Source organism: Paramisgurnus dabryanus, chromosome 5 (genome assembly GCF_030506205.2).
Source record: "Paramisgurnus dabryanus chromosome 5, PD_genome_1.1, whole genome shotgun sequence".
NCBI lineage: Eukaryota > Metazoa > Chordata > Actinopteri > Cypriniformes > Cobitidae > Paramisgurnus > Paramisgurnus dabryanus.
In genome coordinates, this window is record NC_133341.1 from 35,041,727 (window position 1) to 35,069,603 (window position 27,877).

Here is a 27,877-nt window from a genome sequence, read left to right on the forward strand (position 1 = left end):
TTCACTCCAGATAAAATGAAAATGACGTTGCTTTCATTGCTCTATTCTCCAAGTGTATTTTAGCGGTCACAGTCACGCAATGAGACACAATTGCGCAACTCTCTGCACAGCTCTGATGTGCAGAGAGTTATTGATTTATAAAAATGAAAGAAATTACTTTTAAAAATAATTTAAATGACATATAATAAATATTAATGCAGTTCTATATTTTTTTTATAAAATACATTCATTTCATATTAATAATCCGATTTCTACAGGCTAAAGCGCGTATGAACGTCCGAGAGAAAATAAAGAGCAGAAATTAATTGATTTAAAATGAAAGATATGTGATTGCTTAACATCCACAGGCACTGACAATGTGAGCTCCCCCGTGCAGGAATCATAGCCCCACGTTCAAACATTCTTGCGCCGGGCTGGGGCCCTCCTTTAGGGCGGGGCCCGTTTCAATTGAAACGGTTGAAACATAGCTAAGGCCGCCTCTGGTATTGGCAAGTACTGAAATGCAAGTACTCGTACTCGTATTCCAAAAAAGTGGTATCGGTGCATCCCTAATTATATTTATATTTAATTTGATTCATTACATGAATTTACCTATAAATCAGCTTTATTTTTAGAGCTTCTTACAACACATAACATCAAAACAGCTTTACAGCTAATGCGTGTTTCATGGTATAATCAGCAAGTATTCGTTTATTAGTCAGAAGGGAGTGTCAAAGTAATGTTAATATGGCAATAATATACAGCGTAAGACAATACCATATATGTGGTTAGTTAACAACTACCTAGGTTAAGCAGAAACAATGAATGGGTTTTATGAATGCACTGACAGGGGGTCCCTCACAAAGGTTTGCTTAGGACCCCTGGCATCTACCGGCACTGTTTTTTGCAATGTTAATTAATATTTGGCGTATTACCTATTTGTTTAGGTAACACAAATACAGTTGTTCATTTATTTGTTCATGTAAACTCTTTGTGCATCAACAGAGTTAACAGAGATATACTTTTGATTTATAAAATGTTTTAGGAAATTAACTAAGATTAATAAATGCTGCAGAAATGTTGGTCGGTTATAGTTTGTTCATTTATATATATTAGGGATGCTTAACGATTAATCGCGAATAGTCGTTAGCAGAATAAAAGTTTTTGTTTACATCACATATGTGTGTAAACTGTGTATAATAAATATGTATATATATATATATATATATATGTATATATATGTATATATATATATATATATATATATATATATATATATATATATATATATATATATATATATATATATATATATATATATATATATATATATGTATATATATATATATATATATGTATATATATATATATATATATATATGTATATATATATATATATATATGTATATATATATATATATGAACACATTCATGAAACTTTTCAATATATATAAAATATACATAAACATTTACTATATAAATGTAAAGCATATGCATGTTTTGCAAATGTAAATATGATGTATAAATATTTTAATTAAAAAACTCTCTGTTTTCAAATTTTGAAAGGATGTGTTTAATAGTTTCACCTTTGTTTTGAAAAGAGATGGAAATCATCTTGCAGCTCAAATTTGTACAGAATCTCTCCGATCAGATATCCGTTTGCAAAATCCCTGCTCAGTGAAAACGGCTCTGTGATAGTAAAGATTAACATCAAATACTCACCATGTTAATAGTATATATGTAGTATTAACTCCATTGCTAACAGATATTACACAACATAAACTCACCGACGACTTTTGACAGCCGCAGGTCCGCATTCAGCCACTGACAGATAATTTCCGACATTCTCCTGAAGAATTAAATTATATCCATAAACATATACGGATCATTTATATTAAATATATATAGATAGATATTATCTATACAGCCGTGTAGTTCATGGGGAGTTGTTTTTGTTTGGGGGAGTGACGGCTAACCATTGAGTTGCCACAGCAACCATACAGGTTCACGACATGTCGTAATTACCGTAAATACAAGATTACGGCTCGTAAGAAGCGTTCACGTCCTGGTGGAGTTCGTAATTACACCTTGTGCACTAGGAGTTTTCTGAGCGCTATGGTGGAAGCACTTTTAGTAACTTGTGTACTTTCTGTTTTCGGCCATTTTTAGCAGAAGCCTTAAAATGTAATGTATTATTGTAATTATGTATTGTACAGCTGCCAATAATATTCTTTCACGCGGATTTAATTTGATGTTGTTACTGTTGCTACAGAAACGCATAATCCCCAGTACGAGGAGGACTTGAACAGCTTCGAGATGAAGGTCAGGTGTTGTCACTGTAATTACGATAATTACCAATTAGCACAAAGATCCAACTCAACGTTCCCTACGACGGACATGTTACGTGACCTTCATTTTCCACTGATTTCCTAAAAAAAATCATTTGTATTAAAGGGGTCATCATATGACATTTTTTAAAAGATGTAAAAATAAATCTTTGGTGTCACCAGAGTGCGTATGTGAAGTTTTAGCTCAAAATACCCCACAGATAACTTATTATAGCATGGTAAAATTGCCACTTTGTGGGCAGTAGCAAAAATGTGGCATTTTTGGGCGTGTCCTTCTAAATGCAAATAAGCTGATAAAATGCAAACACTGATTGTGATTTGTTGAAATTAAAACTCAATTGCGCTCTCTGCACTAGATGGCAGTTCCATGAATGAATAGTGCATTAAGGGGCAGTATTATTGTAATAAGATTCACTACCTACCTCACAAAACAGGCGAAATCTGAATGAGATAATTTTTCACATGTTTGCAGAAAATGGTTTACCAGAACAAAGTTACCGGATTGTTCTTTTTCATGTTTTCTAGGTTGATATAAGCAAAGGGAACCTTATTATACCACTTAAACATGGAAAAAGTTAGATTTTCATGCTATGACCCATTTAAAATGTTTCAGTGTGTCGGAGCCGATGGTGTAGTGGACAGTGCTCCGACACATGGTGCAGACGCACTTCTGGCGACCCGAGTTCGAATCCCGGCCAATCCCATACCCCTCTCTCCACCCTATACTTTCCTGTTGTCTCCTTAATTACTGTCTATCTAATAAAGGCAAAAATATAACAAAAAAATAAAATAAAAAATGTTTCAGTGTGTACTCACACTATCCAAACCAAACCGTGCTTGAGCGCGTTTGACCCCCAAAGCCTGGTTTGTTTGACTAGTGTGATCACTTTGTACCGCGCCCAAGTGCGGATTGGTTAATTGTGCCCCGGCCATGTTGCAGAGGTGGGCTGGAGTGCGGTTCACTTGGGCTCAGGCGCGGAAGGCTTTGGTGTGAGCGGAATTGCGCCTGAGCACGAACCAAAAGGTGAAGACGTCAATTGCGCGACCACTCACATGCATCTGCCTCCGTACAAACCTTTAAAATGCGCGCACAGTGGCGTAGCATCTGGGCATGCAGGGTATGCAAATGCAAATGGGCCCGGGCCAATAGGGGGCCCGCCCAGCTTTTAATTACATTTTTGTTTCAATTAAATTTTTATTTGTGGCTGCAATAAATATATTTTTGTATGCATATCATGTGTAGTGATTTCTTATTTCTCCATTATGTCTAATTTCTCTGTAATTTCTTGTTGGCGTTTATTATTTTTTTTGCACTCCGTGGCTGCCGTAGACTACTACGCCATCATTTTTTTACATGACACATCGCCGCACCAAAAAAATCTACCCTTTAAAGTAAAAAAGTAAAGTAAAAATATTTGACTACCTTATTAAAAGTATATGTTGTTAAAGGAATAGTCTACTCATTTTCAATATTAAAATATGTTATTACCTTAACTAAGAAGAGTTGATACATCCCTCTATCATCTGTGTGTGTGCACGTAAGCGCTGGAGCGCGCTGCGACACTTCGATAGCATTTAGCTTAGCCCCATTCATTCAATGGTACCACTCAGAGATAAAGTTAGAAGTGACCAAACACATCAACGTTTTTCCTATTTAAGACGAGTAGTTATACGAACAAGTTTGGTGGTACAAAATAAAACGTAGCGCTTTTCTAAGCAGATTTAAAAGAGGAGCTATATTGTATGGCGGAACAGCACTTTTGGGAGTACTTCGACTCGCCTGAAAAATCCGCTTCCCTTCTCCCTCTCATAATGGGAGAGGGAGGGTGTTACTGCGCCGAGTCGAAGTACTCCCAAAAGTGCTGTTCCGCCATACAATATAGTTCCTGTTTCTGCAGTTGGTATTATGCTTTTCTACAAAACTAACAAAAACTCTTGCTAATATTTACTCGTATCATAATGCAAAAACACCCAATCCTCATTTTTATCTCCATAATAAAATCCATGATGACCAGACATGCATTGTAATGCAACTGCATTGTAATTATGTTATTTCAAGATGATAACTCAAAGCTGTTCATGCCATTGCACAAGAAATGTCGCATTTCTACAGCAATAGTAATAATGGCAAAATGAATCCTTATGAAAGAATATTATTGGAAGTTGCACAACATATTATTAAAAACATTAAATTACATTTTAATGGTTCTGCTAAACATTGCAAAAACAGCAAGTGTGTCAGGTAAAAATAACACTGGAAATGCTCCCATGTGAGGTTGCATTGGTCAAGTGATACAAGTCATAGCTTCCCAGTCAATTCCCAGTCGTGCTGTAATCTTAATGCGAATTTCAATGCCCTTCAGTGGGGCTTTTCTTAAAAAAACACACTTCCTCTACAAATGATTAAAAACAATGCAATTTCAGTTTGGTACAGATATAATCTGTATTTATTGTATAATAGAGGCAATATGATATTCTGTTAGTGTATTAGCAGAGAACTATGAGCTCAGGTGCCTATAAAGCTTTATCATTTCACTTGTATAGTGTTTCTACTTGTTATTAAAAGCTTTTAGCGCCTCAACACTGATGGCAATAATACAGTATTGACGTAACATTAATTCCCATTTGATGATATTCATGCACAAGAAAAGCTTATATACATTAGTGTTAAACAGATATTTAAAGTAACTCCAATTGCTTTGTACTGTTATGCCATTAAACTGCAAAAAAAAAAAAAAAATCAGCATGTTTTCCAGTAAAAACATCCAAGTTTAAAGAAATCTGTGTTTTAAACAATAAAAAAATATACAAGTACACAAAAAAATTAAAATAAAATAATTTTTGAGAAAACAAAAAGTCTTTATATCTCGTAATTTTGCTTCTCTAGTATGTTTTTCTTGTTTTAAAGAAGTTAAGACATTTTTACTAGAAAACAAAACAAAACAAAAAATACAAATTAAATTATTCTGTTTACAACACATCTCATTTAGGCAACAAAAAGGCCATTTCCCTGAATCAATGACAGATTCTTTGAGATGATTTTGACAATTTCACCCAACCACTCATGTCGAGAGGGTGAATGAATGAATGATATAAAATAAACTCACTTTCATTTCTATTGACAGCTGAACTAAAGCTGAGTTGTCCAAGCATATATTTAGCTCAACTTGGAAGCTCACATTTAAAATACCCTTTAAACAAAAACAAACATGACATACATATGTGTGCATTTCACGTCCATACAAAAAACATCAACATTAGTATTATTAGTAAGATTTACTAAAATATGACTGCTAATGTTACATATCAGTAACTCGTTTCAAAGAAAAGTCTTTCACAGTAGTGTTTAAAGCTTAAAGATTCTGATCTGTCACAAACTCAATCCTTATAATGTTCATCTAATGCCCTTTCAATCAAATGCCAAACATTCTCAGATGAATATTCACTATAGTCGTTTTAAAAGCAGAGGAAGTTAATACAAGAAAGGTAAGGCAGAGCATAGTTTCTTTGGGATTAAAAGCGAGAACATGATATTGATATTACGGTGAACTCGGTGTTGTCCTGATGCAGTGTATCTGCTTTACCTAAGGTTTAGTGATGGAGGTACACAGACATCACACACAAAGCTCTTATATGTCAATGTTAAACCTGGTGAACTCCTGGGAAAAGCAGGTTTCTCTTAAATTTGATGTCAGTAAGGTCAGATTTACCCTGTGGCTCCAAAATCCAAAACAGGGACAACTCCTGAGGCACACTGTGGTCATTTTAACAGTTTGACCAATCCATAAGAAGCAGGGGTGGACATTAACAAACTCTAGTCTAGACTAACACATACATCATTTGAAATATAGATAACAAAATACTATAACGGAATAGATGCGCTATGCCGTCACTGTTGTACAACCAGGGGGATGCTATGCATTTATAAAAATTGAGGTAAATCCCAGATTAATGCGAAATAGATTTGCGTGTGAAATGAAAAGATGTACATATAAAACTCAAACAAACAGTGATACACAAACAAAATGTATAATCCCACTCGCATTAAATGCTACTGACCTTAAACAACATTAAAAACTAATAACAAAAGAATAAAAAACTGTCCAACATCCTAAAACCTCGATTCATATGTTATAATCAGATTTTTTAGGAGTGTTTGTTTTGGAACCTGATGCGTTTTCTTTCTTGGTTCGGGAACAAGGCAATTGCTCTGGGATCAGCACCAAAACAATCGGCTCAATGTTTACGGTGGTCACTGCCCGATTGCAAATAAATTCTGGAGTTCGCTTGTGGTTAGAAAGCAATGCGGACAACAAACCAGGCTGTATATTATGGGTAATGGCATACAAGCAGCAGCGTTTTGAAACTTATTTTGAACCCACGGTCCAAAATGCATAAAAATAGGGAGCGTCTCAAAAAGATGGGGTTTATCGCTGAGTGGAACAGTCGTGCAATCAAAGTGATTATTTAATAATATAAGGGAAGCGACAAAGAAACGCAGAATAAACTTGCAGTTGTTTCTAAAAGTTGATAACTACGATAAGGGCTGGGACGATGAATCGCACAAAAAATGCCTGTCGATTCTGAATCACAAGGCGATATGCACAGCTATTTCATGTACTACGGCTCTTTGATCAGGAGGAAGTCCTCATCAATCGTTTATAACATGCATTTGAAAAAACAATCTTTATATCTATTTTGTTTTTATCATGAAAATACCTGAAAAGGTTTGAAGAACAGCGATATAAATATGCATTTCCTGGAGCTGCGCCTGTAAATGGTACTTCATCTGCGGCGCATATTGAGTTTCTGCACGAGAGCGCCCTCTGGCTTTTGGATGTAGCGGCATTTCACTGCAATTCTTTGAAAAGCAAAGCAAGCAGAATCGCACGATTATTCATCCCAGCCCTTACCACGAGCTACGAATCCCGATCAAAAAGATACATAGCTACATAGCAAGTAACACTGAGTGCATTTACAAACACACAACCTTACACCAAACGTGTCATGCAAACACCTTAAATGGTGTTTTTATCATGGAAAAGCAGATTAACTTTGACCAGATCAACACACGCTTACGATTAAAAAAAGGGGTTTTAGCTTGAAGCTACGCAAGAACTTTCAAAAGTCAACCCTTAATGCTCCAGAAAAAGTAAACGTGCTACGTTCTCATCTTCTACATTTCAATGCTACGAATCTGTCAAATTTAAGAATAGAAATGTGAATACTGTAGAGACTTTTTGGTACAAGACAGATGTGGGGTTTTTTGTATAACACTGCAAAAAGACAGTGACAACACTGTAGTATGATTGGAAACGGCAGCGCCCCTAGAGGGAAATATCATACTGTCCCAAATGAGCATGAGAAGATACCTTCTGCTCTTCAGTAGTACTTCACCTCTTTGATTAGTCTTTGAGATCCAGTCTGTGAGAAATTTCCATTACAGGATTAAATGTCTTCATAAGGCAAAACATCACGAATCAAAGTGAAATCACAGATCTCAGGATCTTCCAGAGAGAAAACTGTGAAACCAGGTGTTGGAAGACTGTGGTTTCTCCTCGGAAGACTCAGGAATAAGGAACTGCGATGATGTGACTGATGTCGGGCTTCCGAGCGAACCGCTTAAATTTTCTGCATCCGGTGAGTCAAGCTGCCAGGAACACTGAGGCTTATAGCCGACGTTCGAGTTCTCTTGGAAGTCCGACTCGAATCCGATTTGGGGATCCATGGCGGGCTGCATTTGAGGCTTGTAACCTCCACCTCCGTACGCCCCATATGAAGACGTCGGGCTCTGGATGCCCGTGTAGGTGATTTCCGTCTGGGTTGAACCTACGGAGAAAGTCGAGGAACCGGACGTATCTGAAGTGTGAGAACCGTCGCCGATCACCTGGTTGTAGTATCTCAGAAGTGCCGGTTCGTCTGAGTCTGTGTCTACTTCGACGTCTTCATTCTCATAGTCCTCCTCTTCTTCTGGTACCGGCACCAGACCTCCTTTAATGAATTCCACTTCTGGACTTTCAACAATATGGACCAGACTGTGAGGGGGAGGTTTCACATCCAAAGGACCCTAAACAGAAACAACACTCCAGGTGATCTAGGAATTGATGGATGAGGAAAGTAAAGAACAATGTCTAAAATTAAATAAAACCATACCTGTGGGGAAGACCAATCTCCAGGTACTTTAGGTCCAGGAATTTCAGGATAGAATGCTTTCTTAACCCTGGAATTAATTATAATGACACGAAAAAAACATTTAATGAAAAACATCCAGGTCACATTCACACCAAAACTAAAGAAACTGTAAGAAATTTGCTTTGCGACATGACAATTTAGCAGCAGTTTCTTTATTACCGTCACCCAAGAAAGATTATTGTAACTTTACTGTAATACACCACAGGCATTCACTCAATTACTGAATTTCAGAACGAATACAGTCTGTTTTAGCAGAAATCTGAGTCTAATCGAATCCATTTAGTGGCTTTTAGTAACAACAGAACTTGAAGGAAATGCACTTCGACCACAAAAATAAAGTCGTACCACTCTCTCTTCCTATAGCAGAAGATGCTGATGAGGATCAGAAGGCAGAACATGGCTCCCAAAGACACCAGTATTTCAATAACTAGCAGATCCGCTGCAGGTAAAATAAAAACATCATTAATATACAAAGCAAATATCAACTGAGCTACATGAATAACAACAATCAACTGCTTCATGTGTGTTTGGATTCACATTTTGAAGGCAGGCAGATCTCCAGGAGAAGGACTAAACGTAACATCCCTGAAATAAGGATGAACTTCTCAAAAAAGCTTTTTTTAAAGCTCTAGTTTAGTAACGCACCCGATGAATGATGAATTATGTACACACACTTGCAGGTGATCTGTGATTTATAAAGGGAACATTGATTTGTTTTATAAGTCTTAATATTTTTTTGTCGTATACCATTTTTGTCTTTTGTGCAAACGTAGACTTTTAGTAAGACCCCTAAGCTCTTTATATATAGTTCACATAGTGAACAGAATGTCACAATGTGTATTTGTATAGATATAAATTGACATACCGTTCATCTCCAGTTTAATGGACACAGGTGATCCTGCATCTTCTCCTGCCGAGTTGTACGCCTTCACAATGAACTTATATGAGCCCATAGACAAGCCAGTGACCCTGTATGACCGCACCTCAGGATCTGATACATTAGCTGGGAACACAACCGAGATAAGACAATGCAATCCAATAAACAAATGCTTAAGTATTTATTTGAATGAAAAGACATTTATATGTATCAATTGGTATTATGTGTATAATTAATTGATGCATGAGATTAGTTAGAATTTTTTAATTTGGCAACGTGACATCAATAGCAAATTTACATCTTTGGAAAACAATACTCTACTTGTTACTATCATTAATAAGACTAATGGTGTGTACACACCAAACATGAAATCAACGATTTGCACGAGTAGATAACATATAAAGTCAATGCAAAGACGCGCGTGGACGCCAATAGACGCGCGTAGATGCCAATAGACGCCAGTAGACACCAGTAGACGCAATAGACGGCAGTAAACGCCAGTAGACGCGGGTAGACACCAATAGACGCTAGTAGACGCCAATAGACGCAAGTAGATCCCAACAGACGCGAGCAGACGCCAATAGATGCGAGCAGACGCCAATAGACGCGAGCAGACGTCAATAGACGCGAGCAGACGTCGATAGACGCGAGCAGACGCCAATAGACGCGAGCAGACGCCAATAGACGCGAACAGACGGCACTTGACGTGAGTAGACGCCAATAGACATGAGTAGACGCCAAAAGACGTCAATAGACGCGGGCAGACGTCAATAGGCGCGGGCAGACGTCAATAGATGCAAGCAGACGGCAATTGGCGCGAGTAGACGACAATAGACGCGAGTAGACAGCAATAGACGGCAATAGACGCGAGTAGACGCGAGTAGACGCCAATAGACGAGAGTAGACGGCAATAGACGAGAGTAGACGGCAATAGACGCCAAGAGACTTTTCAACATCTTTGGAAAACAATGCTCTACTTGTTGACTATCATGAAGAAGATTAATGGGGCGAACACCAAACGCGAAATCAACGATTTGCAAGAGTAGATTGCATACAAAGTAGGGCTGTGCAAAAAATCGACTGCGATTATCATGCGCGTGTCATCAGTAAAGCCGGTTCGGTGATTAGTATTAAATCGCCATCAGCTGCTTTCAGATGGAGCGGCATTTATTAAACAGACCCGTAGTTCACCAGGAAGCTAGGCAAAAATCGGGTTCATAATCGAGGAAAATCGATTCTGATTTCTATGCGATTTTGCCTAGTATCTCAGTGAACTACGGGTCTGTGTAATAAATGCTGCTCCATCTGAAAGCAGCTGATGGCGATTTACTTCTAATCACTGAACCGGCTTTACTGATGTCACGCGCATGATAATCGCAGTCGATTTTTTGCACAGCCCTAATACAAAGTCAATGCAAAGACGCAAGATGACACAAGTAGATGCCAATAGACGAGAGTAGACGCCAGTAGAAGTAAGTAGACACCAATAGACGCGAGTAGGCGCCAATTGACGCGGGTAGACGCCAATAGACGCGAGAAGACCCCAATAGACGCGAGCAGATGCCAGTAGACGTAAGTAGACACCAATTGACACGAGTAGACACCAATTGACGCGAGAAGACCCCAATAGACGTGAGCAGACCCCAATAGACGCGAGCAGACGCTAGTAGACATAAGTTGACACCAATAGACGCGAGTAGACGCAAATAGAAGCGAGAAGACCCCAATAGACGCGAGTAGACGCCAATAAACAGACGGCATTAATTAGACGCCAATAAACAGACGCCAATAAAACACACCAAAAGAGGCCAATAAACAGATGGCAACAGAAAGACGGTAACTCACGCGGGGAGATGTGAATGACGCGAATCAAAAGGCGCGATTGTTGCTTAAACACACACTCTTCGTCTTAAATGCATCTTCATGCAAGTTGAAAATATTCAACTCAGGCGAAAAATTCACATGACACAAATTTAAATCCCACAAGTAATCAAGAGCAAGGAACGTGATGCTTCGGGTTTGTTTATGCAGCATAAAGCTGTGTCCAAAATAGCCCCCAATTCGTTCTTTCACTATCCCCTACATTTGTCTACTAATACAGTTCACTCCAATGGAGTGAATGAAAACGAGTGAGTGCATTTGGACGCTTAAACTCGTTTGAACTCCTACAGTGTGAGCGCCATCTTCCTCCGAGACGTGAGACATACACTCATTATTGCTGTGCATTGTGGGGTTGAACGAGTGCACTCAATAATGTCCACTATGATTTCAGACACCATTTAAAATGGATAGTGAACTATTTAAGGGTATATAAGGGGCTATTTCGGACACAGCCTAAACATTTTTTTTCAACAGCACATGTTTTGTGTGAATGTGCTGTAAAATTTACCAATAAGTTCCAGGTGCGCTGCGTTTGCCATGTAGATGTTGTATCCGCGGATGTATCCTCTCTGCTGTTTCATTGCAATGGAGTTCCAAGACAACTGAACATCAGAGCCGCTCTGATTGGCTGACAGATCAACCGACTGCGCAGGAACTACAGATGAACCGGCAAAAAAAAGAGTAGATTCAGATACAGAGTCATCAATATATTATCCTAGATGGTGAGATGTTTCTCCTTAATCATCAAAACCCATAACCAACAGCCAAAGTCTTTTTAAGAAAGTTGCATCACTGTCATTCTTTAACAGTTGATGATTGGATCTTTTTACTGGAAGGCGGGACTTGACCACTTAGATCTTCCCCATTCATAACAATAGCAGTGATGCATCTTGGGTAAAATATCTTTGACAGTAGGTTAGTGTGGTAGTTGACGCTTTAGCCATAAACTTTAGCAACAAGTTCTTCTTCTCTCTTATTGAATAAATGTCTATTCCTGTTTACGTGAAAGCACTGTTATGACAGCAATGGTTCTCTTACTCAATTCTTGGATGTACCCGTTCCATCTCTGCAGAACCGTAGTAGTCCCAGCGGAGAGAGCATACAGAGATAAAGTGTACTGCACGCCCGCCTCCAGAGAGTCTGAAATCAAGAGGGAGTCAGAAATCAACGAGGCGCACGGATGAAAGCATGAACATGTGAAGTAAACAAGACACAGAAATAGCACCTAAATCCTGTTTGTTTTTCCATCACTGCCGCAAAATAAAACAACAAGAGTCTCATTTAACATTCACCTGTTTGCACCCTGACGCTGGTGTTGGATTCAGGAACTTTGAGCCAGTCTACGGAGCAGAGCCCGGTACAGCCGGTGGGGATCCACTCCACTACATACCGTCTGCTGACATTAACATCAGGCTGCCAGGACAAATCAAATCCTCCGTTTGTGCCGCTCACCTCAGAAACCTTCAGCTGGGAATCTGCCAGGAAAACAACGGGTTGAATTAGATGTGTTTTGTTATGACAGAATTAATACAATTACAATAGGTTTAATTATTACAAATTAGTTTTTTTTCCACATTGATTTAAGGTTGCTATAGTGGTCTCTGTACGATATTTTGGTGCATAAGACTTGATTCAGGTAAATATGCCAGTTTTCCACTAAGGCAAAGGCGTGCCTTTGGGAAAAAGTGTGATGGCTAAAAAAGCGCACCTGTTAACAAGCTGTACGATTTGTTCATTCATGCCCGAAGCACAAACAGCGTAGGATGGTTTTTGGGTTTTGTGCCAAAGGATTAGAGGTTTAAACCACACAGGCCAGAATGAATTTGTTATGATTAATTTGTTGTAAATGCACTAAACTACATTGAACATACAGTATTTAAAAAAAAAAACAGGGCTCGAAAGTGCAACTATTTTGGTCGCATATGCTCCTGAAATTTAATTGGTGCAACCTATATTTTTGGGAGTGTTTGTGCGAGTGCAAATGATTGTTGTTATGCAACCTTTTTTTAACTTCTTTACGAAATGGTCGCATTTAATGTGAAATAATTCACGTCTTAAAGACACCAACGAAACTTTACACAGATGACTCAGTTTCGTGCTGTTTTTAGCATTCGAGGACACCGTGTGCACCTCAAACGAATGGGACTCTGCTCTAAATAAAAAAATTATTTACACTTCCAATAAAAGTTTCCGAAAGATGGTTTTGGTCCTTTCAAGTAGTTGTTATCACGCTGATATATATTCAAGTTTTCATTTTTGTGATAAGTTTCATTTTAGCTAGTAATTTGATGCTATAGAAACAGGGGGTGTCGTTGAATTGGTCGAGCAAACGTTTGGGCAGAAGTTTCATACCGAAAGTTTCATATTTGGGAGTTTTTATGCAAGTGCAAATGATTGTTGTGGTGCGACCTGTTTTCTTTATGAAAGGTTCTATAATTGTCGAACATCTCATAGAGACAAATTAAACTTTAAATGGATGACTCTGTTTTCAGCATTCAAGGACACAAATACATGAAGTTCATCATTCTGCTGTCAGAATTTACGTGGATTTCATTGAGAAATGCCATCGTCAAATACACACTGACAACCCATCAAAATAAAAGTCAGTTGAACGTAATGAAGTTGACAGAAATATATTACTATTGTATAATAAAATCCAATTTAAAAAAAAAAAATTTATTTAAAATGTATTAATAAATAAAATATTTGTACTTAATTTTTTTATTTAAACAAAGTTTAAAGTTTTTGACAAAAAATAAAAATGCTTTGATGAAAATATATTTGTTTTGTTTTTATTTGGTTATTTTAGAAAAGATAAAATTATTACATTTTATGAATTCAGTTTATTAAACATGCTGTTTAAAAAAATGAAATGTAATTAACCGTTAAAGAAAATGAAAAGTAAAAATACAGAAAAATGAAATTTTTAAAAATAAAAAACAAAATATTAAATAAATAATTTAAATAAAATAAAATGTTTTAATGTTCTATATTTTTTAAGCATAAGCGCTTGTTTCGCGTATGCTCTTGAAATTTAATTGCCGCAACTGTAAAATATAAAATTAAAATATATTTGGGAGTTCATCTGAGCTGCTGTCAAGAGTTCACGCGGATTTCATTGAGAAATGCGATCGTCAAATAAACACTGACAACCCATCAAAATAAAAGTCTGTTGAACAAAATGAAGTTGACAGAAATATATTACTATTGTATAATAAAATCTACTTTTAAAATAATAAAATTAATGATTTAAAAATATTTTATTTCTTAAGTAATATAATCACACTCAAAAGGTGTACTTTAGATTGTACTTTAATTTTTTTATTCAAACAAAGTTTTGTTATGCAGCATTTTGACAAAAAATAAAAATGCAATGTTGTGATGAGATTAATTTGTTTTGTTTTTAATCGATTATTAGATTTTATGAATTCAGTTTGTTAAACATGCCATTTGATAAGTGAAATGTAATTAACCTTTAAAGAAAATGGAAAGTAAAAATACAAAAAAGTAATAATGTAATGTAAAAAATTAATTATTCAAAATAATACTAAATGTTTTATTGTACTACACGTTTTAAGCATAAGACCTTGTTTTAAAATGGGCCAAGCACAAATCAAGTTTGATTGTTCAAGCTTTTAATGTATGCTCCTATGATTTTTGTATTTTGAAATTTAAAATTTGGGAGCACCAGTGCATCCTACTAAAAAAGTTAATTTCAAGCCTTGAAAAAACTGTTTTATATATACAAATCTCACCTTTACTTAAATATTCAGTCTTAAATTAAAGCTGTTGAAAAGTTGAAAACTGTTTTGTGGTATTGGAAATGCACCTGCTCTGTATGCTGGTACGGTCACGGTGGAAGGCTGCGAGAGGCCAGCTGGGTTTCGTGCTGCCACGGCAACAGTGATGTCACTACTGTTGGTGAGTGTTATGGGATAGCTGAAGGTATTGTGAGAAGGAGAAACTGTGGTCCAGCTGTCTTCCTCTGACGCGTTGTGATAAACTTCGTAACCGTCCAAAGTGCCGTGACTTTCACTTTTAGACAGATGCTGAATGGAAAGAGGAGGACAACAAAAAGATTAATGACAATATCTATATCACAGATCCTCAAGGACGGTAACCGTTGAACTGGAAGTGCCCCTACTTTCCACAAAACACGTCCTGTGGTTTCACTCTCCCTGTAGACCCAGACGTCTGGAGGATCAGGGCCTAAAACAGAAACCATGTGTTTTTATAAATTCTAAATATAGCATTGTTTTGCACATTTCTGAATATTAAAATAACAATGTAGCTTCCTGCAAACAATATTCTTCCCTTCAATTACAAAAACTCCCTTAACCAACTTGTTGACTGCTTATTCATTAATATCGGGTTTAAGAAATTAATATGTATCATTTTTATATTTGCTTCCTGGTTGACTTTTTGCAACTCTTCTTGGTCTGATATATGAATTGTCCTGTGCCTTTTTTAATTATATATTTTTTAATTTTTCTTAGTTATTGTTTTTCCTTAATTGTCGTTTCATGTATTTTTTTTATGTTCAAAGAGATCTATTTTATTATTTTTATCTTTATTTATCTGTGTGTCGTTGTTGTCTCTGTCCACTGGAAGCTGTGACACAAAAACAAATTCCTGATATGTGCAAACATAACTGGCAATAAAACCTCTTTCTGATTCTAATATTGTTGTAATATATTGGGATAATTTGTTACACCTCAATAAACAAATTGTTAAAAAAAAGAAATTAATATATTTGTTTAAGTCTGTTAAAGTATGTACTACATAAAATATGTCCAAACCTAAACCTCATATCCGAGCAACCATTTGTGGTGATATTTTTTTTTATTCTTCACAAAGTTGCTTTATATTTTAGTTACTCACGATCCATTTTTGTGCGGATACTGACGGGGGTGCTTATATCTCCCCATTTCCAAAAATTGTGCAGCGAGCCACAGCGCACAGACACAGTATAGTCCAAGTCAGGCCATAAGCCGTCCAACACCACAGATGATAAACCTGTACCGCTGTAGTTGCGCTGGAAAGAGGCAGAAAACAAAACATTTAAACAGTTAATCTCCTTAAAAGACTGCATGAAAGATAACAGAAAAGTTTTGTTACATGTGTGATTGTGAAATTTACGAATGCACAAGAAATAAAACACTGTACTTTTGGTTGCGCAATGATAGCATGAGCATATTTTAAACGTCCACCAGCAAAGTAAACGTCAATAATGTGAGTTAAATAAAAATACAAAAGTAAAAGGATTTTACTCATAATTGCACTGAAAAGGACAGATATACATTTTTGGTTAAAAGTGTTTACTGTGACAGTAATTACCTCATGTTTTAAACTAGCTTGAATGTAACTACATCCTTTCCTCATTTAAAAAGCACCTATTATCTGATTCATGATTTTACATTTCCTTTGTTGTGTACGTGTGTATTAGCACATGTTAACGATATGCAAAAGGTACAAATCCCAAAGTAAACAATGATGCAAGTCGTAAATCTCTTTTCTTGAACTACAACAAACACACGGATTGTAGGAAACAGTTTACTTCCTGGGCCGGTCGACATGGACACGATGGTCATTATCATAATTAGGGCTTTGCAAAATATCAATACAGCTAACTATCGTGATAAAAAAAATCACGATAGTGTATCGATATTTCAATCTCCTATTGATATTTTTTTTGTATTAAGTCGAATTCCTCTGTGTGCTTCAAACATCCTCCTCCGCTGCTGTAGTTGTCGCCGTCAAGTCGTCTGTCATATACGACCATTCGGCCAATGTCTCAGAAGTTCGCGGGAATGAGAAAATGGCAGAAAATTTAAAAACGCCTGCAGATTTTAAAGCCGAACTGGAAGCACTTCCAAAAAAGTTAAAAAAAATCTGCTCTATGTGTTTACATTTTTTATAAAAAATGTAAACAATGCCTGATGAAGATCAGTTGATCGAAACGTTGCAACGTAACTTTCATTAAACAAGTTTTGTTCAGCAAGCAGATAGTGTGCGGAAGTTGTCTTTGTATAAAAAAGAAAAGAAAAAGTATTTCAATGTATCGCAACATGCAACGTGTTGTATTGTATTGTATCGTAATACATTGTATCATGCCCCATGTATTGTGATATGCATTGTATTTCATTGATATGCCCTTGCCAATACCCAGCCCTAATCATAATCCCACCCACTTTGCACCATATCAGACCATAGATATATATGTACATAGATGCTACAATCGGCAGTTTCAGACACATAGCTGCTCATTTCAGTTTACCAATTCATACGCAAGTTGCACTTTTACACTGATGTTTATAGATTTAAGCATTCACAGTGCATGTGTGAACAGCGTGTGTAGTGGGGCTGTGCAATGAATCATTTTCAAATTTTGATTTTTGCACATTTCGATTGCAAAACAAGATAATCGAGGTAATCCGATTAGTGTGCCACATTTCATTTCTGTCATTTCATTTTGCGTTATAAATCCAGTGTGTCATAAGCAGCTGCACCTTTCTCTCTCTTACACGTGCCTTAGCATCTGTCCAAGGTCTAAACACAAATCCTTGTGTGTAATCCAGTTTTATGCATTGCAAGCGAGCTAAGGCAAACTATCTCTCTTGTTTAAAATAACATCAGCTGCATCTTGACGCCTCTCTCTCTCTGAATCACATCTAAAGTGTTTAAAGACGCCAGTGCTTGACACTTGTAGCCTTCTGCAACAACACTAAACAAATGCATTGAATGCATGTGTATGTTTTAACAGTCATTATGTAATCGTGTTAAATAATCTGGATTATAAATTTTTACCAAAACAATCGTGATTATTAGATTTTATCAAAATAATCGGCATTATGAGTTTTTAACAAAATAATCGGGATTATGATTTTTACAAATATAATCGGAATCATAAGATTTTACCAAAATAATCGGATTATGATTTTTACAAAAACAATCAGGATTATAGTTTTTACAAAAAAATTAATAATAATCGGGATTATGATTTTTACCCAAATAATCGGGATTATGAGGTTTTACAAAAAAAATAATCGGGATTATGAGTTTTAGAAAAAAAAATAATAATCGGGATTATGAGTTTTTACAAAAATAATCGGGATTATGAGTAAAAAAAAAAAATAATAATAATAATAATAATCGGGATTATGATTTTTACCAAAATAATCGGGATTATGAGTTTTTACAAAAATAATCGGGATTATGAGTTTTTACCAAAATAATCGGGATTATGAGTTTTTACAAAAATAATCGGGATTATGAGTTTTTACCAAAATAACCGGGATTAGGCTATTTACCAAAATAACCGGGATTATGATTTCCCCCCATAAACGAGCAGCCCTAGTGTGTACAGAGGTGGAGCTGAAGCAAAAGGGCTGTGATTGTTTCAGTGCCGAGTCTATGCGGTATCCATACATATAAATGGCTTATTCACTAGTTCAACTGTGATTGGTTACATGTTTGTGACGTAGGAAACCGAGGCGATTTCAAACCGTGGTTTTGACACAAACTTTGGAAAACTACAATTTAATAGAGAAAATACTCTGCAATGGTTTTGAATGATGAATTTGCATATGGTTTGTCTTAAAGCATATTAAAAACACCACATATAAATATAAACAACAATAAAAACTTGATTTTCTAAGATATCATACGTCTTGCTATTCTAGCTCAATTTCCCAAAACCTTAAACCTGCTAGAACACAAAAAAGAAAACTAGATCAAGTTATGAAATTATACCAAGCTTGAAAGTCCATGGCCGTCGAATTTCAGCTGGCAGATCATCTCCAGTTTTTCATACGCTGCCACAGTCCAGCTCCACTTTAGCGTGACGTTCCAGGCCTTCACATCCACAGCCGCCATGTTTACCGGAGCCAACAGATATACTGTAAATGGTAAAAACTTTTAGTATCGCCTCAACAGTCTCTTCACACAGATAAAGACAAACTCCATCTACTTCTGTTCATAATATAGATACAATGACCCCAATACAGAATTTTAATCCACCTATAAGACGCTAAACCCGCATCTTCAACACAGATGGGTTAGACGTCCAAATACATTTTGGAGTCAGTGTATGTTTAATTATAAAGAAGAAAAGGTTAAAGTTGGCTTCTGGAGATTGTACCGCGGTCAGCGAGTGGGGCGGAGTCGTTCAGCTGAACACTTCCTAAAGGATTTTGGGCCACTAGAGTCCAGCTGTCCTCCCAAGATGTCCAATTACACTGGAAAATCTTCCCTTTGGAAGCCTCCAAACAGTCCCTGCAGATGAAAAAAGACTTACATTGACTTCCAGGCATGAAATGTTTTGTAATTATATTACAACATTAATGGAAATCTTGGATGGGCAGTGAAACAAATATTTCCATCTCATTTAAAGTGGTTTGGTGTCTCTTTGATGTACTGAGGACATTACAGTTCAGGATGCCAAACTAGTGGTTAGTGGTTTTTGTGTAGCGCTTCTTGCCTTCCATTAAGGGTGTAATTTGTGCGGCTGCTCTTTGTCCTCAAGTGAGTTTCTCGTCCTTTCTTCCAAGAACATTCGGCAGAAGTCAAATCTCGAGTTTCACAAACCAACGCTTCGTCGCCCGGCGGATCTACGACAATTACAAACGACAAGCCACATCTTAGTTGTCTTTCGGTAACACAGCACTTGTTTGGTGCCGCCCATTACCCTAAAAATATATACCCAAGCATGAAAATGAGTTATTCATATGTAAAGTTCAACAGCCATTAAAATTTCAAAACTTAAAAACATAACATTGAGGAAACTTTCATGTAGTGTTACGGTTAAGCAACTCTACATCACCTTCATACCAAACTTTCCAAAATCTTAAAGCAATAAAACAAAATTATTGACAGATTATTTGTGCCATTTAGCAAAAATAATTAAATGCCGTCTTAAGCGTAGCACTACTCACAGCCGACGAACACCACAGTTCCTGTGACGGTCACCGTTTCTGAATTACAGACCACATTGCTTCCTGTTGCTCTAGATGCAGACAGGTTAGCTATCGTGATGGCGTACGACCGTCTGCTCAGTCGTGTGGCACCAATCTGCTGCTTTTTGTACTGTATTTTGCCGAAACTCTTCCCCTCTCCGATGATACAGCAGAAAGTCATGTTACTACCCACAGAAACCACCTTGTCCTCTGGATACATCTGAGAGTCAGACTTCTCTGGAAGATCAGAGCCTACAGAGAAAACAATACATAGAGTTGGGTGAGATAGCAAGGGTTTAAACACTTACTATTTAAAGGTTCACTGTGAAATTTTTCGTGGCATCTAGTGGTGACATTGAGAATTGCAACCAACGGCTCAGTCTACAGCTCAATTTTGCCTTCCGAAATGGTAGAGAAGCTACGGTAGCTGCCTCAGGATAAACACATCATCATCTGAGATAACGTAGTGACGAAACGCGTTTGTCCATTTAGGGCTACTGAAGAAACATGGCGGCAGGAAATGGTGACTTCCATTTTCATTTTCAGTGCCGATTCCGATACTGATTTTTGTTTCATCAGCCTTAGCCGATGAAAAAAAAATCGGCGGACACGGAAGCCATGCCGATACACATAAAATTCCCAAATATCGGCCCGATATATCTGTCTATCACTACAGTGTACTACTGCTCTGTGCAGTTAATGCGGCTCCATCTGAAAGCAGCTGATGGTGATTTAATACTAATCAAGGAACCGGCATTACTGACGAGATGCGCGTGCCAAACACATGCGATTTATCGTGCAGCCCTATTTGAAACATAAAATTGCTGCTAACCATACATACTTAAAAGGGACACTCCACTTTTTTGAAAATATGCTCATTTTCCAGCCCCCTTAAGGGGATCGCACACCGGCCGCGCCGTTGAGTCACGTCTAGGACAACTCGGAGGTATTGTTAACCGGAAGTGCACATTAAATAGCGCGAGCTTCGTCAGATAGCGCCTACTTCAAAATGCAAAATATACGTTAGCAGCCAATGTTAATCGTTAATGATTCGGGACAAATATGATGTTATTTAATGTTAAACTATGTGAGTGGCGCTGTGTGGCGCAACAGGGATTTGAGCAACTTCCTGAGTCACAGCTAGGCGGCGCGGGTGTGTGTATACTCATAGAAAACCATGTGTTTCGATTTTTTTAGAACGGCGTGGCGCTGAGTGGCGCGGCCGGTGTGCGATCCCCTTAAGAGTTAAACATTTGATTTTTAGCGTTTTGGAATTCATTCAGCTGATCTCCAGGTCTGGCGTTACCACTTTTGGCATAGCTTAGCACAATCCATTGAATCTGATTAGACCATTAGCATTGCGCAAAAAATAACCAAAGAGTTTTTGATGTTTTCCCTTTTTAAACCAAAACCAGAAAGGGGCGTGTCTTCTCATTATGAGGTGGATAGAGTGTCCAGTGCGCATGTCTAACTTTAGCTGAAAGATGGTGGATAAAAATGAAAAGATTAAGGCGTCTGCCGAGCGAATAAAGGCTTATGACAAGGCAAGAAGCAGGACCCGTGTGAATATAGGATCAGCTTTCAAGCCCTGGAGAGAACTGAAGGAGCAGGAAGGCCTGTGCTCGGACGCCGAGGTTGCTTTTTCCTTCTCGATAGGTGAGTAACATTGCTTTTGCTTTGTTTCACAGAACTAATATATGCCGTCTTCCAATGATTATGTTTGCCTGAGTTGCTTATGTACATGTGTGGCAGAGCTATCAAAACAGGGGTGAGAACTATTTGGGTTAGGGGTGTGTTTGTTTAGGTGATTTCAAATGTCAACATTGGCTTTCAGAGATTGTGCACCCCACCTTTAAGCAATATAAAGGACTATTAATGCGTGCAATACCTGGGATGGTCTGCAGGGAGCTCCACTGGCTAACTGCTTGTTGATTTCTTGCTCTGATGTGCACAGAATGAGAGGTGCACTCCAGCGGTAATGCCGAGCGCCACATCCAAACATGTTGTCCTGTTGCAGGATCTGCTTTCGATGCAAATGTCTCCTACGAATGAACAGAAAGCACATTTACATCCCTGATGCTTCTGAAAGTTTTAATGCATCGCATGGTAGTCAACATGACAAACAATAGCTTTTGGGTCAACAAGTTTATCAGTCAACAAGTCTAGTCTTTTCAGAGGTAAAACAAGTTATTATATTCTGATGACAGACGGCAAAGGCGAACGTTTGATTCTTTTGGAAACACCCAAATGATAAATCATTTCCAAAAGACCTATTGCGTCAATCGTGATATCTTGTTGACTTTATAAGAAGGAAAACTAACACTGACACATTTATTAATGACATAACATGTGTTTTAAGCCGTTTAAGTCATAGTCAGTGACTCATACGAGACAAGAAAAACAGTGTGCGGAAGAACTGGTTTTTAGTTATCAGGTTTAATCTCTTGTTATTAAACTGTAAGAGGAGGAGTATGTCCTGAAGGTGCCAAAGATAACATGATTTTATTACTGTATGTACCAGGAATGAGCATTATTATTTATGGCACGTATCCAAACCCAAACAAACAAGTAATAATATAGATAAACAATCGAACTTACGTTTAGCACCACATTCATTAACTCGGTGTGGAAGACCTCGATGTCGAAAAATGGTGAGTCACTTTCCCATGTTAAAGACAAAGTCTGTGATGATAATTCCGACTGTAGTGTTAAACCTTGGGGCACGGAAAGTTCATCCAGACCTGAAACATTAAAAAGAGAGAAAGAATGTTTATTGCATTCCTGGTAAAAAACAAACATTTGTTATAAATTATATTGCATGAAACAAAATCATGTTTGATCTTTAACTCCACAAACATCTAAATTTAAATCTGGTCTTGGCACTAAATATTCAGTCTGTATTACTTTTAAGTTAAGGTTTTACATGCATGGCCAAAAAAAGTTTTTAATTGCATGTTTATTATTGTCATGTAACATGAGTTAAATCTGGATTGACTCTGGATTATGAGCTGGTTAGTGTGAGCATGACGATGCTAAAACGAGACCCACCGTTTTGTCCGAGAATTTGTATGACCCCACGGCTCAAAAACAGAGCAAAAGTCAGCCAGACCTCCATCCTGATCAAACCTCTTATTGACAACACAGCAAAACGAAAACCTGGAGATCAGCGTTCACACCTGCAAAACAGAATTCAGATTAAAGGGATTTGATAAATGATTTCCAACCAAGGCTTGAAAACAAATCTGTAAAAAGATGGTTCTGGTGGTCTGGACTTTATTTCATTTGGATTTCATAATACTGAATCAATACGCCAATGCCAACGAAATAGCATCGCTCTCAATTGCTTCATCATTCAACATTGCTGAATCAGAAATGAAGGGTAGGAATGCAAAGCTGATAAAATGGTTTCTCTTGTTCTCAATGTTTATAATTGCATTTATCAGCTTTGGTACAGGCACAGCCTTCATACTTTATCTGATAAGAAAACCCGGCAAAATGTTTGGAATCCATCAAGTGCATCTTATCAGCTATAGACGTTACAAAACACAAGAGGGAATTCATGAGGACACAAATACAGAATACGTCAAACTGCTGAAAGATGAAATTAGTAAAGTGCTACGACTTCAATCTACCGTTTAATGACTAAAGAAGCTTCTGGATGAAAAGAAAATCCATAACAATGAAACTCGCAATGTTACTATGGGATTGCTATAATAGTCCTCTAGTGATTTTAAGGCCAGTGCTATGTGGTTATAAAGGAATTCTGGGTGGTGCTGTTTTTAAATACAATTTGGGAGACCTCCCTTTAATGCACCTGTAGGTATCAGTACTCTGGTCACCTGTTATATCGTGCAGGGTTTCACCACTGCATCAATCATCACCAGTCAAGCTATTATTTAAAAAATAACCACAATGGATAATGAAAGGAAAAACTGTAGGGCGCAGGCTGATGTTTGCTGCTCTTTTGACAGATATCCAGTAATGATGCCAAAAGCAAGTTTCAGCAGGCCTCCCGAATAAGTCCCGTAAGTCCCGCCTCATACTGAAACCCCAACACTTTCACTTTTCAGTAAAAAGCAGCCAGTAGAAAAACAAACTGTTTCAAAGAAAATGATGGATGGGAAGTCTGGCTATGGAAAAAGACATTACTGGAATATGTGCTAGTATGTGTTAATTTGCGAAGGTGTTAATATTGCACTGGTTTTTAGTTTAACCAATCTCATAGTGTTTGTGTCACATACTTGAATCATGTGCATTTTCATTTTAAAAAGTTAAAGTTGGATAAAATTTAAAAAGTACTTTAATTGGTAACTTGAATGTTCTTACTTTAAATGAGAAATTTAAGATAAAAAAGCACCATAAAGATGTCATATTATGAGATTTTTTTAAAGATGTAAAATAAGTCTTTGGTGTCCATGAAAGCTGTTTAAGAAGTGCGTTGTGCAACGTCTTTAAAAGCCGTACACATTATTTTCTATGTATACCAGCGGCGCAATCGGTGTAGATTAACATTGATACTGAAATTACAATTACATTCTAATAAACTTTCTTTTTTTTTGACGAAAGCACATTTTAAAATACGATATTAAAAGAATTACATGAAAATATTTTAGATTGCATGTTTTAAAAATCTATTCTTTGTAGTTACGCATTAATGCAGAATTATTTTACGACAACATTGCGATGCATCAATTAAATATTCCACAGCTCTAAAAAGTATAAGAAAGTATATTGTTATTATTATTATTATTATTAGGGATGCACCAATTAGGGATGGGACGATTACCGGTTTTCACGATTAATCATGATAAAATGTCCTGACGGTTAGTATTGTCGTTTAAAATTAATGTATCATTACAACCGTGTTTGATTACCATGATTTTGAAAACTTGAGGTAAATCCTGTCCAGCCAGAATCAGTTTGACGCAGGCGCTCGCATGCAACATACTTTTTTGCACATGAAGGCATTTAATGTATTGTGTTCATTCACGTTAAACTTATTAGACAGATGTATTTATTTTTTACCACAGAAATTATTTCAGGGACATGAAATATTAAATTGTGATTTTCAAAAGTAAAACTTTTTCATTTAAACAAAACCATGATAATATTGATAACCGTGATAACTTTGGTCACTATAATGATGATATGAAATTTTCATACCGTTCCATCCCTACACCAATTAGGGATGGGATGATTACCGGTTTCACGATTAACCGTGATAAAATGTCCGGACGGTTAGTATTATCGTTTAAAATTAATTTATCATTACAACCGTGTTTGATTACCGTGATTTTGAAAACTTGCGGTAAATCCTGTCCAGCCAGAATCAGTTTGACGCAGGCGCACACATGCAACAGTTTTTTGCACAAGAAATCATTTAAGGAATAATGTATTGTATTCATTCATTGTAAACTTATTAGACAGATTAATTTATTTTTTACTAGGGCTGGGTATCGATTCAGATTTTCCAGATCGATTTGATTTATTTTAATACAAATAATAAATTAATAAAAAGAACAGTGAACTGCAGGTTGCAAGTGGGTAATTAATAAAATCGATGAAGCACCTGAAACCACCATTTAAAGCACTGAATGAATGAATGACAGGTTCGCCTCTCGCTCCTTGATAACATTACGCAAGGCAAAAAAGAGGGTGACATCTACTGAAAAAGACTAGTATTTCGATTAACGCCCTATTTTTTACCACAGAAATTCAGGGACATGAAAACTCAGGGACATGAATTTTAAATTGTGATTTTCAAAAATAAAACTTTTTCAAATGTTTTCAGTTTGTGTATCAGTTCTTTTTTAACATTTCCATCTCATTTTAACAAAACTATGATAATATTGATAACCGTGATAACTTTGGTCACTTTAATCATGATATGAAATTTTCATACCGTCCCATCCCTAGCACCAATATGATTTTTTTGGACAGATGCTAATACAGATTTTAAAAGACAACTATTGGCTGATGATGATATTAAACCCTTGTATACAATACTATACAGTTGGCCTATATGCTAGTTTATTTCTGCATCAAATTACTTTAACTGGACATGGATTGGATCCATTTAACATTCAATTGACCAACATAATATGAGAGGTAGAGATGCGCGGTTGGCGGTTACAGCCACGGACTCCGCGAATAAACCACGGATCGGGCGGATGACATGACGAAAAATTATATTTTAGTTAAATAGAGTGCCGGGCGGTTGAACCAATCAAATTAAAATTATATGCATTGTTAAATTTTGTTATCTGACAATACCTACATCCAAAAAATCAAGCACACTTTGAAATAGTCAAATTTTGTTTTTGGTTTTGAAAATTGGTCAAAAACGTTGGTGCAGATGGATGGCGGACGGATGATGAGTTTTGTGATGCGGTTGCGGATGAAATAATAGCCCATCCGCGAATCTCTAATGAGAGGCACAAAGTAAGATAACATTTTGGGGATTTTTGTTTTTTTTCCGAGATTTTGACATTTTCCTATAATACTCTTACTTTGGCTGCATGGCTCACGTGAGTGAGTAATCTGTCACATAACTAAAATTTATAAAACAATCAGTATCTGCCTTTATCGTGCTATTACCAATATTTAAAATTTTCTCAAAAATCGTCCGAAAAACATAACGGCGTCCGAAACATTGGTGTCCGATTCAATATAAGCGTCAATATAAGAGTTTTTGACTAAACAGGAATACGTCAGTCGCCAGCCAAACTCAAACGGTACTGCTAAGCTAAGCTGGTGTCGAATCAAAAAACACACTAAACAAACTACACAATCAAACCCGTTACGTATTTCTGAAGGAGGGAGAAAGACATCAGCCCGTTTTTAAGACAGTAAAAACAGAGCTATAGAGAATAATACAAGTAAATTTTGTGAAAAATACCACTGTTTTTTTGAATGTGAAACATGAACACATGTTATATTGTGCACAGTAAAACAATCAAAGCTTCAAAAACACAGGAAGAGCGGGACCTTTAACTGGTTAAAGATGCATTTGCAGATGTTTGAAACTACCATTAAGGTCTCTATCTTACACCCGGTGCAATGCAGCGCAATGCGCGACGCAAGTGTCTTTTGCTAGTTTCCACCCTGCGCAATTATAATTTTCATGTTTAGCGCCACAATGTTTAAATAGCAAATGCATTTGCTCCCCCTTTTGCGCCCATGGGCGTTCAGGTCTAAAAACGAGGTGTGTTCAGGTGCATTGTTGGCGCGTTGCTATTTTGAGGCAACTAAAATAGACTACGCCATTGACCAACAAAAACCTGGTCTAAAGTCTAAAGTCAATGGTGCAATATGTTTTTTTGTTATTTAAAGAGCGCATTAGTAATATGCACCTATAAACGGGACATACGGGACGACAACGCGGGTTTGCCTATCACATACATGAATGCGCAGCAGCACAAAAACGCTTTTAAATATAGAATATTAAAGGATTGAATGTAAAAGATTATTATTGAGTCTCTTGGACATAAATGAGGACCGATTATGACACGTTAGACGGCGCAAAGAGCTGCTTCACCTGTAGCCTGGTAAGTAAATAAATGCTTTGCTTTAAACAAATGCATCTGTTTTTAAATGTTTTTTTATATGCTACCTCACGGATTTATTGTATATGATGACTCTGTGGA

The 27,877-nt window shown here is 36.9% G+C and overlaps 2 protein-coding genes across 2 annotated transcripts in view; both read right to left on the bottom strand.

Moving 5' to 3' along the window:
• Positions 1-1,928, bottom strand: part of spef2 (sperm flagellar 2) — a 37,413-nt gene extending 35,485 nt beyond the window's left edge. The window contains exons 1-2 of the mRNA XM_065251000.1: positions 1,767-1,928; positions 1,566-1,668 (exon numbers count right to left, since the gene is read on the bottom strand). Of these exons, the coding sequence (XP_065107072.1) occupies positions 1,566-1,668; positions 1,767-1,824 (161 nt within the window). The 5' untranslated portion in view covers positions 1,825-1,928. The remainder of the gene's footprint in view (positions 1-1,565; positions 1,669-1,766) is intronic.
• Positions 1,929-4,615: 2,687 nt separating this feature from the next.
• The window catches only part of lifra (LIF receptor subunit alpha a), a 28,558-nt gene continuing 5,296 nt past the window's right edge, over positions 4,616-27,877 (bottom strand). Inside the window, exons 2-18 of the mRNA XM_065250998.2 lie at positions 23,280-23,407; positions 22,830-22,972; positions 22,120-22,273; positions 20,211-20,483; positions 19,757-19,886; positions 19,418-19,551; positions 19,030-19,175; positions 16,159-16,312; positions 15,422-15,486; positions 15,107-15,326; positions 12,570-12,752; positions 12,316-12,417; positions 11,786-11,932; positions 9,385-9,522; positions 8,865-8,958; positions 8,481-8,547; positions 4,616-8,394 (exon numbers count right to left, since the gene is read on the bottom strand). Of these exons, the coding sequence (XP_065107070.1) occupies positions 7,828-8,394; positions 8,481-8,547; positions 8,865-8,958; positions 9,385-9,522; positions 11,786-11,932; positions 12,316-12,417; positions 12,570-12,752; positions 15,107-15,326; positions 15,422-15,486; positions 16,159-16,312; positions 19,030-19,175; positions 19,418-19,551; positions 19,757-19,886; positions 20,211-20,483; positions 22,120-22,273; positions 22,830-22,972; positions 23,280-23,346 (2,784 nt within the window). The 5' untranslated portion in view covers positions 23,347-23,407 and the 3' untranslated portion in view covers positions 4,616-7,827. The remainder of the gene's footprint in view (positions 8,395-8,480; positions 8,548-8,864; positions 8,959-9,384; positions 9,523-11,785; positions 11,933-12,315; positions 12,418-12,569; positions 12,753-15,106; positions 15,327-15,421; positions 15,487-16,158; positions 16,313-19,029; positions 19,176-19,417; positions 19,552-19,756; positions 19,887-20,210; positions 20,484-22,119; positions 22,274-22,829; positions 22,973-23,279; positions 23,408-27,877) is intronic.